The sequence below is a fragment of the Artibeus jamaicensis genome, unplaced genomic scaffold (assembly GCF_021234435.1).
Source record: "Artibeus jamaicensis isolate MK-2021 breed Jamaican fruit bat unplaced genomic scaffold, CSHL_Jam_final contig_797, whole genome shotgun sequence".
Lineage (NCBI taxonomy): Eukaryota > Metazoa > Chordata > Mammalia > Chiroptera > Phyllostomidae > Artibeus > Artibeus jamaicensis.
This window is the reverse complement of record NW_026521977.1, coordinates 27,335,911-27,355,510: the sequence shown is the minus strand read 5'-3', so window position 1 is coordinate 27,355,510 and position 19,600 is coordinate 27,335,911. Positions and strand designations below refer to the sequence as shown.

Here is a 19,600-nt window from a genome sequence, read left to right as displayed (position 1 = left end):
TAGACTCTCCAGAAAAGCCCAGCCTCTTCCTGTGGCTCTGGAGGTCACGCGGGGCACACAGAGTGAGGCTGACCGAGTAGGAGGCACATGGAGCCAGGCTTTGCAGAGACTTGCGGCAACACGGGGTCAACCTTGCTGAGAACTGAGCTCGAGGAGTATTTCTCCATTAAAAATGCAAAACTGGCCACTGTTTTGGTCAAACTGGGAATTCATCAACATGGCCCTTTCTTGGAATGGCTTAGCTGGGATGAAACCAAACGTAAACCCAGAATGGTTCCCTAAACAGTCAAACAGCCTTAGTCCTGGGCCCCCGTAAGGGACAGAACAGGATGACTCTGAGAAGGGGCTGTGTGGTCCAGCAGCCTGTGAAAAGCTGGGCACTTCCGTGTTGATGACCGGGGGGGAGCAGCAGGGCCCAAGCCCCAGGGTGCTGTGATGCTACTTGAAGACCAATATGCTAGACAAGCAGGGACTCTTTTGTTTGAGAAGCAGCTACATGGCCCTGAAAAATGATACAAATTTTAAGCCAAAATACCTGGAGGCTCCGTTATCTCCCATTTGCCAGTGGTGTGACCTTGAACTTCCTTGAGCCTCCATCTCCTCATTGAAAAATAGTGTAATAAATGTAACGTGGGCTTGGATGAAATACTGGAGGTAGACACCACTTTGTGGAGGACACAAAGACAGGACATCAGTCATCGCTCTGTATGTCTCCCTCTGGGGCCCTTGGCTCTGTGTGTTAGGAGTGCAGACTTCCTCTCCACCCCTCCTTCAGGGTCTAGCTCAGGCTCTGGCTCCCCCCTGAACCCCCCCTGACCTCTCGGACTCCTCTGCTTGGGTCCCTGCAGGTACTGTCTGCTCCCCCATTGGTCATTCACAGGGACCGCCTGTTGCCCGCTTCCACACTGAGGTCCTGAACTGCCGGATACACCTGTCACTCACTCTCTTGTTTGTGATGGTCTCCTCAACTCACCTGCACCTGCAGATAAAGAACTGTGTCTCCCACCCCATTCTACCTTTAAGGAGCTCCTTAGAATGTGGGAGTGGAACACACCTTGAAGTCCCCTGTCACTCCAGGTGACAACTCAGAGAGGTGAAATGACCTGCTGAAAGTCACTCAGGTGGACTTGGGGGTGATGTTTTGCCTCCCCAGGGCAGAGGGGAACCCCAGCCTTCTCTCTGCCCCCCAGGAAGGGCCGGGTCATTGCTCCTCCCCCCTGTGGGTGGAGACAGGCGGGAGGTCCTCTGGAGGACTAACCAGAGTGGTCTGTTTGCAGTTCAACGTTAAAAAATCCACGGAGCCCGTGCAGCCCCGAGCCCTCCTCAAGTTCCCAGACATCTACGGGCCGAGGCCAGCTGTGACGGCCCCGGAAGTCGTCAACTATGCGGACTACACGCTGAGGAGCACAGAGGAGCCAGCTGCATCTGCCAGCCCCTGGGCCCCGAAGGACAGCCGCCTCAAGAGGCAGGTCACAGAGGAGCTGTTCATCCTTCCTCAGAATGGTAGGGGTCCCCCGCCCCTCACTCGCCCTCGAGCAACACTCGGAGGCTTGTCAGTGTCTGTGCGGATGCTGGGCGTGGCCAGGCCCTGAGTCTGTGACCTTTGACACAGGACAGGTGGGTGGGCACAGTGTCTCGGTGTTGCTGTCTTTTATTTCTGCTACCATGTTGCCACGTGGCTTCTCTCTCAGGCCCCTGGCTTTTTACTAGGAAATAGGGAGTCTCTTTCAAGTCACGTGTACAGCTAGTAAGAGGGGATAAAGAGTCATGGTTAAAACCCTGGGTTCAGAGTTGTGAGTTCAATTCTCTGCCCTCTGACATACTTGTTGTGCGGCCTTGGTGATGTTGCTCATTTCTTTGGGCTTCAGTTTCCTCATCTATAAGGTGAGTTCATATTATTACCTGCTTGGTAAAGTTGTTGTAAAGTGTAAATAAAATAATGCACATAGCCCTGGCTGGTGTGGCTCAATGGACTGAGTGCCGGCCTGTAAACTGAAAGGTCACTGGTTTGATTCCCAGTCAGGGCACATGTCTGGGTTGTGGGCCAGGTCCCCACGGAGGGGCACGGAAGAGGCAACTGATGGATGTGTCTCTTCCATGTCGGTTTCCCTTCCTCTCCTTCACCTTCCCTTCCCCTCTCTCTAAAAGTAAAGAAATAAAATCCTTAAAAAATAATGCATATAAAGTACTTAGCTCAGGGCCTGGCACCAGAATATATCGTTGCTCTTGTTGCTGTTTCTATCCCCCTCATCAGCATCAACATCAAGAGTGCGGCTCCTTTAGGGGCGGTGCTAGGCTGGGCGCTGGGCCGGAGGTGCGAGGCAGAGGCGGTCCTTACCTCGAAGGAGCACGCGGGCTTTTGTAAGGAGGTAGAAACTGCAGCTGGGAGAATGGATTGTGTCGTTTGGGATTGTGTTTCCTGTGGTTGGGGACAGAGGTGGAGACAGGGAGAGCAGAAGCAGCATAACCAGCTTTGACATTGACCCCACTCCTGACCCATGTCCTGGACTGTGTCCAATGGTACCCCATGCTGCCCAGTCAACAAGGGCCCCTCCTGCCTGGCTCAGACCCACAGCGATTAGCCTGGCGCTTCTGCAAGAACAAACTCACACAGTGCCTACGGCATGAATGAATCCTGGTTGGCTTCTAGCCTTCAGGTTTGCCAGCCCACATTTTAAATAAATTTAAACTACATCCGCTGAGAACTTGTGAAACAATTTGCTTGAGAACCCTTGGGGTGCTAATTCTAATCATTTTCATGGCCCTGGCCCATGTGGGTCAGTTGTATGGAGCATTGTCTCATAACAGAAGGGTTGCAGGTTCGATTCCCAGTCAGGGCACATACCTAGGTGGCGGGTTTGATCCCCAGTCTGGGTGCATTTGGGAAGCAACCAATGGATGCTTCTCTCTTACATTAATACTTCTCTCTCTCCCTTCCTCTCTCTTTAAAAGCAATGAAAAAAATGTCCTCAGGTGAGGATTTTTTAAAAAATCGTAATCATGAGGGGCTCCCTTTTCTTGGAGCCCCAGGTTTCTCAAGGCTTGGAAGCCAGGACTGGACACTCTTAACAAAAAGAGCAGGAGCACAGATCACACTCTGGAGCTTTGAAAAATTCAGAACACGTTAGCTTGCCTTCTCCGTTTCATGCTCCCTCGTTCCTGTCCGCATCCATAAGACAACCACAAAGTTCCTTTCCCACAAAAGCCTACCGAGAGTTGACTGGCTCAGCAGGCACCGGCCAGAGGGGAGGGACCGCGGGGGACGAGCGCGCCAGGTGCAGCCGACACTGCTCCCGGAGGTGCCCCGCGTGGCCCGCTCCCACAGCGGCGCCCCTCATCTGCTCCTCTGTAGACTCGGTTGGTTCTTCCCGTTTTCTTTCGTGTTGGTTTCAGGTGTACAGCTCGAATTCCTGATTCTTAACGCTGAACCCACGGAGCCGTGCTAGCTATGGCTTGCCTTTGGTTTGGTTTTGATTTTGGAGCCTGAGGTGGCCTGACCGTGCAGAGTGCTAGGCGCCCGACGAGCCCCTTCCGACACCGGCCTGGCGGCGGTTGTCCCTGTGGTGTCCTTGGAAGCCGCCCGGGTCCCTGTGTATGTGTGTCTCACGTTACACATCGCTCACTCTCTGGCCCATTTGTTCCTCGTTTAGCTGCACCAGAGATATTTTTCAGTACATGCAGGAACCCAATAATGAACCATTTTGGAAATTAAATACTCCTTTATATTTCTGCCCTCGAAATTAGTTCTGAAAATCAAAATTTTTTAAATTCTAATTTGCTTAAAGTGGAGTCTATGGCAGCTGCTGGATCCTTTAATTCTTGTATTATATTTGAATAATGAGAATCTTTCAGATGTTTGGCTCCTGTTCAAGTGAGGGGCAGGGCAAGAAATATTTCTGGTTTTAGGAACTTCTGAATTAAAGATAAGGTTGGTCCATTCATTCAGCAAGTATTTATTGAACGTGCACAAAATATCAAATCCACTGTCCCTGACCTTGCCCCCAGCATCTCCTGGCTCATTCTTTGACATATCTGTGCGGCCATGAACTCCTGGGGAGCCGGCTAGACTCTGGGAGAGGCAGAGCTGAAGATGGGCTGCGGATGGTTTGTCTGAAATGGGGTGACCGGGACCACACAAGCGGTGGCACTTTTTGTTACTGAAAGCTCGGGATAGGCCAGGCCTTGGGCTAAGTACTTCCCCCGCTTTATTTTATTTAATGCACATGTTAACTCGGGGAAGAAAGAGCTGTTATCATTCCCATTGTAAAGATAAAGGGACTGAGATTTGAAGAAATAAAGTAACTTGTTCAAGGTCACATAACTATTCTGTAACAGCTCATGTCTGATACCAAAACCCATGTCTTGACTTCTGGGCTGTGATGGTCTCTTGAAATCCAAGACTCCAGGCCTCAGCAGCTTCCACCATGATTTTGCACCTGCCCAGGAAGCTTTGGGTTTGGGTTGGTGGTGTAGATGGCAGAGATGGGACGGGTGTGACCTGGAAAGCAGGGCCCCAGTGTGGGCGGCATTGATGGCTTTACCTTCTCAACAGGTGTGGTGGAGGATGTCTGTGTCATGGAGACCTGGAACCCAGAGAAGGTCGCCAGCTGGAACCAAGCCCCCAAACTCCACTACTGCCTGGAGTATGACCAGCAGAAAGCAGAACTGTTTGTCACTCGCTTGGAAGGTACGCTTGCAGTTGACTCCCAGGGACTTCCGTGTGTCTGTCTCCCCCGGACGAGCTGTGCAGGAGTGATGGGAGCATCTGTAGCGGGGGGCCTGGGGCTGGATTCACACTCTGCAACAAATACACCCTGAAACGTGTGATGCTCAGACACATGGGGGTTTTCTCTCTCTCTCATGTAACAGTCCGTGTGGAGATTCCTGGTGGGCAGACGTCTTTCCTCCAAATGGTGATTCAGGGACCGGGCTCCTTCCATCTGTGGCTTTGCAGTCCTCTCAGGCCTCCTCATCATCTGTGTCTAGCAGGTGGAGGGAGGGGGAGAATGGGGAGAGGATGCACCCACTCCTTAAAAACTACTTGCCTGTGGTATGAATCACTCTTGCTCACATTGCATGGGCTGGAAGTCAGTCACGTGGCCACTGACTGCAAAGGAGTCTGGGAAATGTGGCCCAGTGGGTGCCCAGCAAAAGAAAGATGGGTCTTTGCTGAACAGCTAGTCTTCTCTGCCATAGGTGCCTTTGACATTGTACAGGGCTTTCTGCTGCACACGGGGCATTCTGAGCGGTTGGCATGCCTCAAAGCAAGTAGTCTTCCCGAAGGGTTAGGGCATCCCTGGCCCCTCTACCCTGACAATTCACGTTACCATCAGCAAACCAAGCTAAGACTTCACAAAGGAATCAGGCCTAACAAAGGCTACTCCATGGCTCCTGGAAGCCATCGGCAGGAAAAATAGGACTTTCATATTTAATTTAATTTTTTTCAGACAATGTCTTTTCTTTTTATTTTTTTAAAGAGGGTTTTTTAAAGCATTTTTGTATACTCTTTTATATTTGGTCTTTACAATGGTCCCATTTTGCAGATTAGGGAACTGAGGGCTAGCAAGGTCAGGGGACTTGTCTAAGATCACTCCGACTCACTGGTACCAGCCAGGACCCCGCCCAGTGCCCTTGGAGCACCACGTAGAGTTCTTTCTATCAGGACTCCTGGCCTCGGTTCTCCTCTCCAGGGGGACATCGGCTACCTCGACTCATGGCAGCTTTCAGGACCAGCCCCACAAGCACCGCAAGTGCAAATGTGCACACTGTGGAGCATTGAAAAACGCCAAGGCTCAGAATATAAGACAACATTCATGAGGTAGCAGCCCAGTGAGTCACGCCACAAGTGGTTGTGTGGCAAATACCTAAAGTACAGAACAAATGACTTGTGCCAGCAACACAACTAAATGTCACCAGCAGTGTCTGGGCTCTGGCACCTTGGGGGAACCCCAGAGTCCTGAGGTGGGAAGAGCCCTGGGAAGCACCAAGTCTTGTGCCTGCGCTCCAAGGAAGCCAGCCTGTGTTGGCACTGGCCCCTCAGATAAGAGAGTCACCTCCCGCTGTCTCTCTGAAAGGTAATTCTACAAGGCCAAGGTGGTCAGCCCAGGGGTTGTCCACACACCCGTGGTTATGACGGCCAAGCCAGCTTCTGCAGCTCAGAGCAGGGCCATGCTCCTCCCCTCCCTGGGTCCTCAAGAAGTTCCATGTTGGTGTTGCTTTGTCCCTGGCTGCAGCTGTGACCAGTGACCACGACGGAGGCTGTGACTGCTATGTCCAAGGCAGCGTGGCCACCAGGACGGGCTGCGTGGAGGCCCAGACGGCCCTGAAGAAGCGGGAGCTGCACACCACCTGGGAGGAAGGCCTGGCGCTCCCCCTGGCCGAGGAGGAGCTCCCCACGGCCACCCTGACGCTGACCCTGAGGACCTGTGACCGCTTCTCCCGCCACAGTGTGGCTGGGGAGCTTCGCCTGGGCCTGGATGGTGTGTCTGTGCCTCTGGGGACCGCCCAGTGGGGGGAGCTGAAGACTTCAAGTAAGGTAAGGCTACCTCTGTCCCGGGAAGATGAAACCTGGCAGTGGAGCATGGAACAAGCTTTAGAGAATCTCCCAGCTCAGGTGTGTGAATGTGTGTATATATAAGGAAGGCTGGAATCTTAACAGAGTGGAGGGCTGGAGCAGACCCATAGCCCAGGATTCGGGGTTCCTGGCATCTAGTTTTGCTTCTAGCTTGCCTTGCAAAGACCTCCCCTGCCATCATGTTAAGAGTGTGTCGGGTCTGGTGCTGGCAGTATTATATCCTCATTTACATCCATTTCTACTTCCTTTGTACCCGCCATGTGCCAGGCACTGCCGGGGAGATGAGCACCAGGTGGTGCTGGGACTCCCCACTCACGGACAAGGGGACTGAGACTTAGAGTAGCTCAGTGGCCCGTGCAGGGTCGCCCATCTGGGTCATGGCAAGCTCTGCCTTGAGGCCAGGTTGGCCTCACTATAAATCTCCTGCCATCCCCTCCTCACGACGCCCTGGAGGTGCCAGACTGCGTGAGCACCTCCCCTGGCAGCGGGCACCTCCCCCGGTGGCCCCTGCAGGAGGGGGGTACACTTTCACTCCCCACCTGCATCCCTTTTTGCTATAATCTCTTTCTTGCCTTATTTGTCTCTTTTTCCAAGACTCAGGAAATTGGTAAACACTGACAGCCACTGTCAGCTGGAGCTAGGCTGTTCCAAAGCACACTCTCTAATTAATGTGCGGTTTGGGATTCATGTGGAATCGTAGCTGGGGCCCTGGGAAGGAGAATGAACACTTTGGCTTATTCATCTGGTAAAACAGCTTTCTCCCGAGATGGAGGGGATCCCCCAGGGCCCTGGGGACTTGGTGACACCCCTAATAGGCTGAACTTCAGCCTATCTGAGAAGTCTCAGGCACCAAAGCTGCTTCTATCCTTCCCCCCTAAGAGTAAAAACCACACGGACCTTGGTGACACCACATGGACCTTGCCGGCTTTCTGCGGTGCACCAGGCACCGTTCTGGAGCTAAGGACACAGCAGTCGATAAGACAAAGCCCTACATCTATGGCTCAGCCGCTCCAATAACCGTCACACATGTAGTTGCCACTGCGGCACAAATGCATTCTCTCACCCACTTGGACTGCTGGCCTATTTCCCACAAATGTTCATGACCTCAGAGGGCAGCCTGGAGTCAGAGGTAGGAGGCGGCACTCAGGTGGCAGGAGAAAGCCCAGATCTCAGCTGGAGGGCGCAGGCCTGTGTGAACCGGTGGGTGGAGACTTCTCTGCAGACCAGAACGGGTTAACAAAGGTGCCAGCGGTGCCCCAGTTCTCACCGGAAGACACTCAGCCAAAGTGGCATGTGCGTCACCAGGCACCATACAGTGACCCATTCCAAGGGCAGCTTGCATGATTCACTGAGAGCTTAAGAAAAAGGTTGGCGGGGGGGGGGGGGGACAGGAAAAAACAGGGAGAAGATGAGGAAGCAAGAGGGTGAAAGACATGCTTTGTTTTATTCAGCTTTGCTTTATTATACTCCACTGATACTGCGTGGTTTATAAACTGAAGGCAAGACCGTCCACCTGCAGAAGACTGTGACTCACTTTATTGCAATACTCACCCCATCCTGGCGATCCGCAGTCCAGCCCCAGCATCTCCCGGGACATGCCTGTATTTTTGTCGGCAGGCACGCACTTAAAGCAGCAGAGCCCAGGGGCAGATGCTGTTAAGCCCTCCAGCTGTGCTGCAGCCACTGGGCTTGTCTGGGACCCTGGAACCCTCCACAGAGGTGACGAGCCCTTAATGCACTGACAGGTCTGGGCTCTTTGCACCTGGTCCGGCGGGGAGTGGAGCGCCGAAATCTGCTCGCCTTGTGGCTACTGCCCAGGCCAACTGTGGACCTCCAATGAGTGCCCTTGAATCAGGAGGCGGGTGCCCATCCAGCTCTGCTGCCACCCCCTGGGCACCTGGACAAGTCCCTGGGCCTCAGTCCCCTTTCTGAAGTGAGAGTCCGCAGCGACTCCAGGGACACTGAAGAGCACTGGGGTCAGGACTTGGGCTTTGCTGTCACACCAGACGCCCGTTCAAGGCTCAGTCTGCCGTCTGTGTCTACGTGACCTCAAGCAGTGACGTGCCCTGAGTAGCATCAGGGTCTTACGCCTCAAATGGGAGTGAAGTCAGTATTGCTCTTTGGGTTGTCACCAAGGTTAAATGGGACGTCTCACCCCTCTCTCACAAATGTTTATTGTGTGTCAACTGTGTGGCAGCTGCCGGTTGCGGCTTTGTGGAGTGTACAGCCCAGGGTGATAGATAACGTAGCTGCGCCCTGCACACAGTGCTGTGTGATCAATGTCAGCTGCTCTTGTTCACGTCCTCACCAATGTTCCCGGCAGCTCCCAAATTGTTTCATCATATCACTAGTCACTTAGGGCTCGCTAGATGTCAGGGTCGTGTTGAAGATGTTTTTCCTGCATGAAAGGCAGAGGGCTGGCAGCCCCACCCCTGAGCCCAGGCTGCCCCCATCCACCCAGAAACGATGTTCCCCCTTCATCCCAAGTAGTAGTGATGGCTCTTCCCTGATAGCTAATGGTGATACAGCGAACAGTTTCACAGAGCTTAGTGCGTCAGGCACTGTTCTAAGCCATCAAATATTGTCATTTAACTTCTATCACCCCATTGGTTGATGTTATTGTTTCCATTTTACAGATGAGGAAATAGAGGCTTGGGAAAGTTAAGTAACTTGCCCGAGGTCACACAGCCAACAATTGGTAGGATTGGAACTCGGACCCAGACGGTCTGGTTCTAGACTCCATACCCTCAACACCACCTTTGGACTGTGACTGACTTCTGCCTTCTGTAGTGGCTCTTTTGGTCACATTTGTCCCTCAGTGGATTTGTTGAAATTCCCAACAAATTCTTACGGGAATTTCAGTGCAGACGCTCTGTAAACCTGCAGATGGACAGATGCGCTGGATGCCTCTCAGACGGCTCCGCGTGTCCTGCAGTGTGTGGTTATTGCCTATGTTCTCCGGTGCGTCACCTAACGCCGTGTGCCTGGCTTCTTGTTGACATAGCTGGCCGTTGTGTTGACAAAGCAAGGCCCTGCTCAGCGTCAGTACATGACATTATCGACTTTCTCAGCACTGCAGGGGCCAGAAGGAATGATCTTTTCTGAGTAATGAATCACAGTTCCCCTGTGCCCCAGGAAGCTGAGGGGCGAAAGCGGTGATTCCCCAGCTGTGCTCCCCAGAACCCTAGCATTCTGCAAAGATGCCCTAGGGGCTTGGGGCAGGGGCAAGTGAAGGGCGAGAGGGGGTCCCCCACCTCCTGAGTGGCATCGGTTTGATCTGCTTTATATGCTGGGTTTGAATATAGGGCATTTGGAAAATCACATTGTGTGACAAACAAAATCAACTCTTATTGAAATAGGGCCACATAGAATTCCTTTGCGCCCCCTTCCCTTCTGCAAAGGTGGAGAGCTAGTGTTGATGGGTAAATGGTCTCCAGGATGCCAGCTGGGCGTAAGCAGTGTGACCCTGGCCTTGGCCTCAGCCTCAGATGCTGGGGCAGAAGCCACTCTCCGTGCAGCTGTCTCTTCATTCTCCCGCCTGTTTCAGGAGCCCTCGGCCGGCACTGGAGAGGTCCTTCTCTCCATCAGCTACCTCCCGGCAGCCAACCGCCTCCTGGTCGTGCTGATCAAGGCCAAGAACCTCCACTCTAGCCAGTCCAAGGAGCTCCTGGGGAAGGGTGAGTGAGGGGTTAGGGGAGGGAACCAGGGCCCCCCTGGCCTCTGGGAGTGTGTGCAGAGGGAGGGGCACCTGGAAGACAACAGGGACAGGTGAGCAGGGAGGTGGGACATGAGTCCATTTGTGGAGTTGACCTCATCTGTGTCCTTCACCCCAAGCTCACAAATTCATTTTTAAAGGGCACACTCTCTTCTTTAAGTTCACAACCACGTACTCCTTGGCCAATCCTAGTCATCGGGGCCCAGGTGGGGCTCATACCTACTGGGGACTCCTGACCTTGGAGATCCACCACGAGAAGAACCGGTCTTACCCCTGGTCATATAAGCCAAGGGTCAGGTTGTAGCCATAAAGTGGAGTATGTGGGCTATAGTGGAAACTTGGCCCTGACCTTGTCACCCAGACCTGGCCGGGCCCACCTTATAGGCAGGTGTCGAGAAGCTCAGGCTCCCATTCTCCTGTCTCAGCTAAGCCATCCCTGTGCTCCCCACACCCACCCCAGTCTCTTCTCGCTTCTCAGCCTTTGCCAACCTGCCACCCCCACACCAGCTGAGTGTAGGTGACAGCAGAAGGTGTGTGGGCTCCCGGGCTGAGGCGGCCTGAAGCTTAGGGCGTCTGTGCCCCATATACCCAAATAAACATCTCTTCAACATTCTGGAAGCCTCAGTTTCTCCTCCTGGACACCTCAGCCCAGACTCCAAGTCAGGGGTTGCCGAGCAGGTTCTCTTGCCAGAGCAAGAAGCATCCCTGGTTAGCCGTGGGGACCAGGACCCGGAGCCCAGCACTCACAGCAGGATATAAATAGATATTTACAGCAGGATACAAATGAAGAAGTGTCCCTGTGTTCAGAATCTTTGAGAAAAACCTCGTGGGTGAATGAAATCAGAAGCGTTGGCCTTGCTGCCAGACTCCTGAGCCAAAAGTCAGAACCCACTGCCTCTTCCTCATTGGCTCCAGGCGGTTCTTTGCCTCCTGGTCCGTTTTAGTAGCTGCTGTCGGGACACTTATGGCATGGCACTTCGTCACTCCAATACCTGCTGAAATAACAAACTGCCCCCCCCGGCGGGGATAATTATAGCAATAAATGCAGAGAAACGGTTATTCTTACAGTAGCTTTGGGAACTTTGACTAATGAATCGTAATCTGGGTCCCGAGCCTTGTGATGGTGCCTGCGTCCCTGAAGGGAGGGGCAGACAGATTTCTGGGCGGGGGGCTCACAGCTCTCTCGGTGAAGTCCCCATGGGGGCCGAGGCAGCCTGCCCTCACCCTCCACATGAAGTCCGAGTCCTCAAGTGACACTTACAGAAGAGCAGAAGAGAAGAACGCATCCAGCCAGCAGGTGACTGATGAGCCTAATAACAGACAACAATGCTTGGATGGAGAACCAAGCACATGAAGACGTCAGATGGCTCAGTTTTTCTGGGCCGAGTTTGTAATCCAGCTGCAAGGCGTCTGAGCCATTGTCCTGGGCCTGGCTTTATGTGGGACATAGAGGCACTTAGCAAGCCTAATGGCAAAGGGTGGTTCTCTGGCTGTCCCCTAGCATGACCTATCATGGGTCACCCAAAGGCCAGCCTTGATGCCGTTGTCTGTTTTCCATACTAGAGTATCCATTCCATTAGGCAGGAGCTTTTGCTGCATTCCCATGTCTAGACCAGTATCTGCTATACCGTGGGCATTTAGTAATTGTTGAATGAATGCCTGACCCGTGGGGGGGGCACACAGAGATGGCGTCTCAGTGTGATCTTGAGCCAAAGCCTCTTTCTTTCTGTCCCTAAGAGAGAGCATTGTCCCCCGCCTTGCCACATCCCAGAAGTTCACTCTTGACCCTTCTCTCTGTCTTATTCCCCTCTGTCCCTCCCCAGATGTCTCTGTCAAGGTGACCTTAAAGCACCAAGCTCGAAAGCTGAAGAAGAAGCAGACGAAACGAGCCAAGCACAAGATCAATCCCGTGTGGAATGAGATGATCATGTTCGAGCTGCCCGATGACCTGCTGCAGGCCTCCAGTGTGGAGCTGGAGGTGCTGGGCCAGGAGGAGGAGGGGCCGAGCTGCGTGCTGGGCTGCTGCAGCCTGGGCTTGCATGCCTCAGGCTCCGAGCGCAGCCACTGGGAAGAGATGCTGAAAAACCCACGCCGACAGATCGCCATGTGGCACCAGCTGCACCTGTAGCCGGCTTCCTGGGTCACCTCTCTTCTTGGGCACAGCCCTGCCCCTTCAGTCTCAGCTGTCCTCTGCGACCTTCTCTTTGTGCCACATCCTCATTCTGACACCCAGGAGACAGATGCTTCTGCAAAGGCCAGGACACTAATCCTCTCTCTTCACACTCCCGTTTCTAAAACATGAGCAAGACACGGCAGGGCAGGGCAGGGCAGTGTGTGGACGTTTGGGTCACACTGAGCAATGCATTTTTGCTCATCTGTGTCACTGAAGAGACACTTATCAAATACAGCCCTTGTTCAGGTTTGCAGCCGGGGGTGGGGAGAGGTCAGTCCAGATGCAGAGAAAGCTGAATTTGAGGAGTAATGGGTGCAAAGAATGTGGCTTTTTAAAAGTGAGCATTTCAAAAAATGATAAAGAAAATAAAAGTATTCTGGATCAACGCATAGAATTAGAACATGTCAGGGCGGGTGAAATCCTGGGCAGAAGGAAGTCGGGCTCCGGCGCCCAGGAAGCAGCAGCCCAGCAGTCCGCGGGCCCTAGAGTGCGGAGACCTCACCAGCAGATGCCGGGGCCCACCTGCAGACGTTCCAAACCAGACCCCGGGAGCCTGGCTTTGGACGAACAAGCACATCCAGTTTGGGTGCAGAGGTTGGAGCGCTGCACTTGGAGAAATTCCCTCTACAACATTCCAGACAGGTTCCCAGGGTCCTTGTTGGGGTCCAACATCCTGGGGCAGCCAGTTCCAAGTCTGGACATCTCAGCCGTCAGTGTGAAATTTGGAAGCCTCTGTGTTTTTTTAATTTGATTATCTTAATTCTTAATATTTTCATCTGTGCTTTTCAGATCCTGCTCTTGGATTGAATTTGTACTTTTTATTGAAAACTTTCTTGTTTTATCTCAAAATCAGTTTATATTATATTTGGAGGGGACTTTCTTGACAACATTCAGGTGGGACCCCCCCATTAGTCATTGGGCGCTAGCTGTCACATCCACCAGCATCACCAAAGTGACCCTCTGAGAGGGACGCATCCCTTCCAGCAGGAAGAATTCAGTTGGGGAGGGGCACATATTAATTTAGTCCATTACATCTGGCTCTGTGGAGGTGGAGAAAGAAGATAACTTTAAGTAGGAAACAAAGACTTCTACAAATGTGCCTCCCGCTTCCATTTTCAGGGCCTATCACTATAAAATCAGGAAACAGCCAGCAGCTAGGTCTCACATTCCTACCTTATTATTCCAAATAGCTGTCCACAGGGGTAACCAAATTATGAGCCTTGTGGAGTGGGTAGAACATCTGCCCCTGAGCCGGACTCCTGGGCTCTCTTGTTGGCCACCCGATGAGCACGACTGACAACATGGCAGCTTGGTGTGAACTGCGTGGTAACTGAAAGAGGACTCAGAGCCCTGGGTGGTCTCTGGCTAAAACCAAACTCTGAGGCCACCAGACTGTCTTTAAGCTTTAAGCTGGCAGCTCACAATGCTGGGCAAGTGCAGAACCATCCCACCTATTTCCCGGGCCATGAATTCTGCATTTCGACTCCCTGATACTGATGTCCAAACTCTGGACCTTCTGATGTCACCCAAGTCCTGATCTAAAAGAGAATTCCTAGACAGGGTGGGTAAGGGCGATCCTTCAGCCTTCAGCAAGGCAAGTCATTTTGGGCTTCTCCCTGAGAATCTGAGCAGGGGCCTTATCACCCTTAGTTATAATTTTGCCTTTCTCTGCAGAAGTAGAAAAGCCTTAGAAACAACTTCTACCCCACACCCCCATTAAAGAAACAAAAAAAGTATCTAATCCCTCTTTAATGGGAAAATGTTACAGATCATTGGAAATCTTGATTGCTAAGGTTGACCACCACCTGCCAGGGGTTTTTTTTTTTAGGCAAAAAAATATTTGTTAGTGATTTCTTTTATCACATTTTTGAGACACCCTCCCCATCACTCTGCTCTCCCTTGTTTGGTTGGCATGACTAAAAGAAAACAAAATATTCCTTATGTAAGCTATACTCTCTTCTTGGTAATATCAGCTACTCGAATCTAGAAAAATCTGTATTCTAGGCTTAAAATCAGGAAACATGGTTCCACTTTCTCACGAATCTAAGCACTTGGCTTATACTTACACCAAAAGATGTTTGAGGTGGGCTGGGTAGGGTCTCTGGTCCCAGAAATACCAACTCCGCCCACGGTCATTCCTCCAGGAAGCATTCAGTTCTTTGGGTCTCTGAGGTTTCGTTTTCCAAAATCAATAAATTAAAGGTTGCCCCTAAGAAGAGTCCAATGCCACCACAGAACATCATACGTGTCAGCTGTCACCTCTCTTAGCAGGCATACAGATAGACAAGGTAGATTTTACAGGGGTGTTTGTTGTGTTCATTGAGCACCTGGAATAAAGCTGGCGCATGGGTGCTGGGCTAAATATTTGTTGAATGAATTAATGAATAAAGTATGGACAGGGGAGTAGACAGAAAAGGACACTGCAAGTGGTGTAAAAATCAGAGTCCTAGCTGACTTCTCAAGGGTGAAGCCATCGGAAATCTCAGTTGTCCTAGAAATTCATGGCTGTGAGTATCACCGTGCACCTAACGACCATTTGTAGCTCGTGGAAATGTCATTAACGATAGAAGAGAATATTGTCACTGTGCTTTTTCACCCAAACTTTGTCTTGGTGAATTTTATCTTACCCAGAGGTATCAGACTGACAAATCAAAAAACTTCAGTAATCTTTGCATCAGTTTACCTTGTCCAAGAAACAGTGGCAATTTGCAGAGTGTTTGGCCCTGTGTGAGCCCCTCTGATCTTTTTGGAAGGAACACCTTGTAACTTTGCCAGCGGGTATTTTCCAAGATGGGCATGAAGCAGAGGTGAAAATGGTGAGAAGCTTTCTCGGACTGGGCTGCTGCCCACAAGGCGTTCTGGTTCTTTCATAGGGACGGTGATGGGCACAAAGAATTGGGAGTGCACTTGCATTAATCTGTGAGTCTACTTCTTACATCAAACCAGTATCTATTTGTCGAGTACCTATTGATCAAGACCTTGCACGTGTCTGTCCATTTCAATTGGAGGTATGATTCTTGGTGTGGGTTGAGGGACAAATCGCCCCAAATGACGCCATCTAGGGAGCAAGGTGGAAGAACAGTTCTTCAAGGGCAATTCCTTTGGGATTTCGGAGTCCTGGGTGGCAGGGGGCTGGAGCCTAAGCCAAACTGAGGTGAGGCCCACCCAGAGCGCGATGCAGCCCCTGTGACTTGTTTCTGCCACCCGTGTTTCCTGTTGTCGATGCTACGTGTGTGTGTGTGTTTGCAGTTATGAACCGAAGCACAAAAAGAAGCATGAGACATGGTAGTCATATGTCTGGTGTCACAGTTTGGAGCAAAAAGCTTTCAGTGGTAAATAAATAACTTCCAACTGGGTTAGCTGCCTGGTGGTTTCTTCTTTTCGCTGAACATTTTAGACGTATAAAATGCAGAAACAACAGTTTGATGAACACTTGTGAACCACTGCCAAGTTTTATAAAACTTGACAAACAAACACTGTTGAAGTTCCTCTAGCCCATTACTGAGGACACCGCCATCCTGATTTTGAGATTTCTCACCCCAAGCATTTCTTTGTTCTTTTACTGCATGTCTATATACATAAACCCTGGGCACCATCAAGTGTTGTTGTGCACTTTAAACTTTATTTAAATTTTATTGCACTATCTTTGCTCCACATTAAAAATTTGAGCTTTATTTATGCAGATATATGCAGCTCTACTTCATTTAATTTTTGTTTCTTCATAATATTCCATTGTATGGGCGTACCACAATGCCATTCGGTTGTTGATACACATCTAGATGTCTCTCTCGCTGTCACAGGACTGCTATGAACATTCTTGTAGGTGTCTCCATGTTCACCTATGCAGGTTTCTCAGAGGGAACTACCTAGGAATGAGTGGAATGCTGAGTCATAGACTGTGCTGTGTGCGCATGCACCTTGATGGGCTGGTTTGTGCACTGAGTTGAAGGGGCCTCTACAAGTAGGGGTGCGAGTGCTCCGGGGGCTTCGACCCCACTGTTGAGAAGAAGAATCAGTATCAGTTGGAAACTAGAAACTTTTCTTTCTCTAATATTCCCAAAACAAAAACTCTGAACAAGTCAGTGCAGCAGCCAATGCTAACCCCGCAACCCCACTCTCTAGATGGTGGGTGGGAACAAGGAGACTCCTGGAGGTCTGTCACCTAGGGCCTCTGGGTGGCCACCCAGTCCTGGAGTCTGGAGGGTCTCTGGCATTAAGCCAGGGGCAGAGGATGAATTTTAAAATTCAGGATTTTTAAAAAAAAGATTTCATTTATCCACCTTTAGAGAGAAGGGAAGGGAGGGAGAAAGAGAGGGAGAGAGACATCAATATGTGGTTGCCTCTCATGTGGCCCCCACCGGGAATCTGGCCCACAACCCAGGCATGTGCCCTGACTGGGAATTGAATGGGCGACCCTTTGGTTCACAGGCTGGCACTCAATCTACTGAGCCACACCAGCCAGGGCAAAATTCATAATTTTTATTTTCATAATAAAATAGGAGATGTGGCTCTTACCCTGCATAGCCAAATATTATATAAACTATGTTTCATAGGTAACTATGTATATGGCCCATCAGAGCCCAAAACTAATATTTTAGAGTGTAGATTTATATAGAAGAGAAAAGGGAGAGGAAAGAAGAGTTCATTGATTACTTTATACAAGGCTTTCCACTGACTTGCCTTAAATAAACTGCTCCGACACACAAACCAGGTCTAAGCACTGCATTTAGGAGCCGAGAAGCTGCAGCCCAGCTGGGCTGTGTCACAGGCCACTTACCTGTGGCCTCGGTTTTCACATCTGTAAGATGAATGTGGACCCCAGTGATCACTAAGGTCCTGTCTAGATTTAAGATTTAAGATTTTGTGATTCTGTGATCTAGACTGGCAGCAGTGTGCTTTTCACACACATGCTGGCCTCCGATCTCATGGTAAACACATGTGCCCGTGCCCCTGCCCTCCCTGCCCCGTGGTGGCCATAGTCCCTGGCATCTTCTGACAGTCACCCAATCCTCCAGACAATATACATGCAATTCACCCGAGGCTCTGAGTCAGTCTCTTCTCATTTTGTTAATTGCTCTTGGAGCCAGTGGTAATTTTCCACCCAAGAGTTTCCATTTTTCTAGAGCCGATTGGAGGCACAGCCATTGCAGGAGCTCAGATCGCTGGCATCTGCTCGGCTCCCTCCCGGGGTGGATGACTGGCAAGGAGAGAGACACAGGAGGTAGCTGCGGATGGGTTTAGAGGGTTGGGCATTTTCTTGGTGTGAGCGTTGGGGAGCCGCCCCTGTGCTCCCCGCCTTCCTCTCCTGCAGGTGAGCCAGCACAGATGGTTTCTGATGGGAACATCAGCAGCTTCCCCAAGCCAGAGATGGAGGCAGGAGCCTACCTTGGAGGAGGTGGGAGGAAGCCAGTCTTGCAGGCTGGAAGCCAGACAGTGCCATGAAAACAAGTCTAGCGGTGGCCACTGTGTGATCAGGGCCCTGTGGTGGCTCGTCCTCTGCCGGGCGTGGTCTCCTCTCAGTGCAGCCTGGCCTGGAGCATGGTTTCCCTTCCCAATTTCCCACTGGCAAGTGGGTGCAAACCCAGGGATACAAACCTGGGACAAGCAAGGAGAAACCTGTCTTTCCAGCCAGAAACCAACCAACAAAATCTCTGTGCAGCCCCTTTTCCCTCCAGAGCCAGGCGAGATGAACCATTGAAGCAGCAGGTGCCGGAGGACCCCTTCCCAGGCTGGGACGGGAAAGGTGATCGCCATTCAGGCAGAGGCTTCGGAATAGGTGTTAGTGGCTGTGTATGAAAAAGTCACAGGCAACCCCTCACTCAGGGGAGCCCCAGGGATTCTGGGTAAAAGAAGGCACCCCTACTACTTCTAGCACCTACTTCATCCTGATCTAGGAGGTCACAATAACGGTGGTAATGAGAGAGTCAGCAGGCACTAACCACTGCTCTGCGCGCAGCCCTGAAGACACAGGCTCAGGGAAAGGACTGGTCCAAGATCTCACCACCTACAAGAGGAGGAGGGAGGACCTGAATCTGACACAGCTCTAACCCTAAAGTCCAGGCTCCGACCCAGGGGCCCAGGCTCTTTCTTAGAAAGGTAACAGACGCGAAGGCAGTAGCTTCAAAATGCTACCTGGAGCACTCTAGAGATCGTCACATAGCAGCCTGCAAGTCTTCAGGCAGCAGCCCCTCTCCTAAGTTTCTCTTCAAGGTGAACACCACTGGCTCTTTGAACCTTAGAGAGAGAAGCAGGCAGCAGCTGGAGAGAAGAGGGAGGGAAGGGTGTGGACTAGTCCTCACCCCCTTCTCACATCCTCCAAGCCCTGCTTCAGGGAGACCAACTTCCCAAGCACAGATGGAGGGTCTTTCCTTTCCTCGCTTCCCAGTGACGACATCGTGAGCACGTTCCAGATATGGCTGCAGCTGTGGGCCAGATCCAGATGGCCAGCAGTGGGGTGGCACTGACCCTGGTTCACCTGGGCCGGTTAGACAGGACAGCTATGCGGCTTTGCTCCTTCCTCCCCTACCCCTCCTCTGGGAAAAGGACAGAGCCAGCGCATTCCGTGGGGACCACAGGGTGGCTTTCACAACAGGAAGCCTCTGAGTGACCAGCTGTGGGGGCTGCCAGGGGCTGCATGGGACACGTGCCAGGAGGGGGATGGCAGGCGCCGAGTTGGCCAAGGTTAAGGACAGGGACAGGGACGGCTGGTGAAAGGAAGCCAGAAGGGGCGGGGATGGGCGGAGATTCGCACCTGGGGGGAAAAAATAAAAACGCTTATCTGTGTCTTCATTAAATTTATGCCCATCTTCTTTCTAAAACCATCTGGGTAAAATATCACTTATCACCCACCCCACAGCAGCACCATTAGCAAACGACTGGGGAAGACCCCTCCCCAGGGACCCGGCCAGTACATGGAGACTCCACCATGGAAGGCAGCAGGGGGAGAGTTGGAGCAACCTTTTCTCTGCGATAGGTCTGTGTGTTTCCTCCAAGAGATTCCTGTGGACAAATGCCCCGAGGGTGGCGGGGAGGTAGCTTTAAGTTTAATGGTTTCCGTTACACCTCCTTCTGGCCTGACTAGTGGATGAGGCATGGAGGTTACCTGCTGGAAGTGGACTTGAATGAAAGGAAAGTGAGA

The 19,600-nt window shown here is 51.6% G+C and overlaps 1 protein-coding gene across 1 annotated transcript in view; it reads left to right on the top strand.

Annotated features, from left to right (window-relative positions):
* Positions 1-15,817, top strand: part of SYT13 (synaptotagmin 13) — a 38,046-nt gene extending 22,229 nt beyond the window's left edge. The window contains exons 2-6 of the mRNA XM_037166259.2: positions 1,278-1,503; positions 4,553-4,687; positions 6,234-6,535; positions 10,122-10,251; positions 12,113-15,817. Coding sequence (XP_037022154.2) covers positions 1,278-1,503; positions 4,553-4,687; positions 6,234-6,535; positions 10,122-10,251; positions 12,113-12,417 — 1,098 coding nt within the window. The 3' untranslated portion in view covers positions 12,418-15,817. The remainder of the gene's footprint in view (positions 1-1,277; positions 1,504-4,552; positions 4,688-6,233; positions 6,536-10,121; positions 10,252-12,112) is intronic.
* The last annotated feature ends 3,783 nt before the right edge of the window (positions 15,818-19,600 follow it).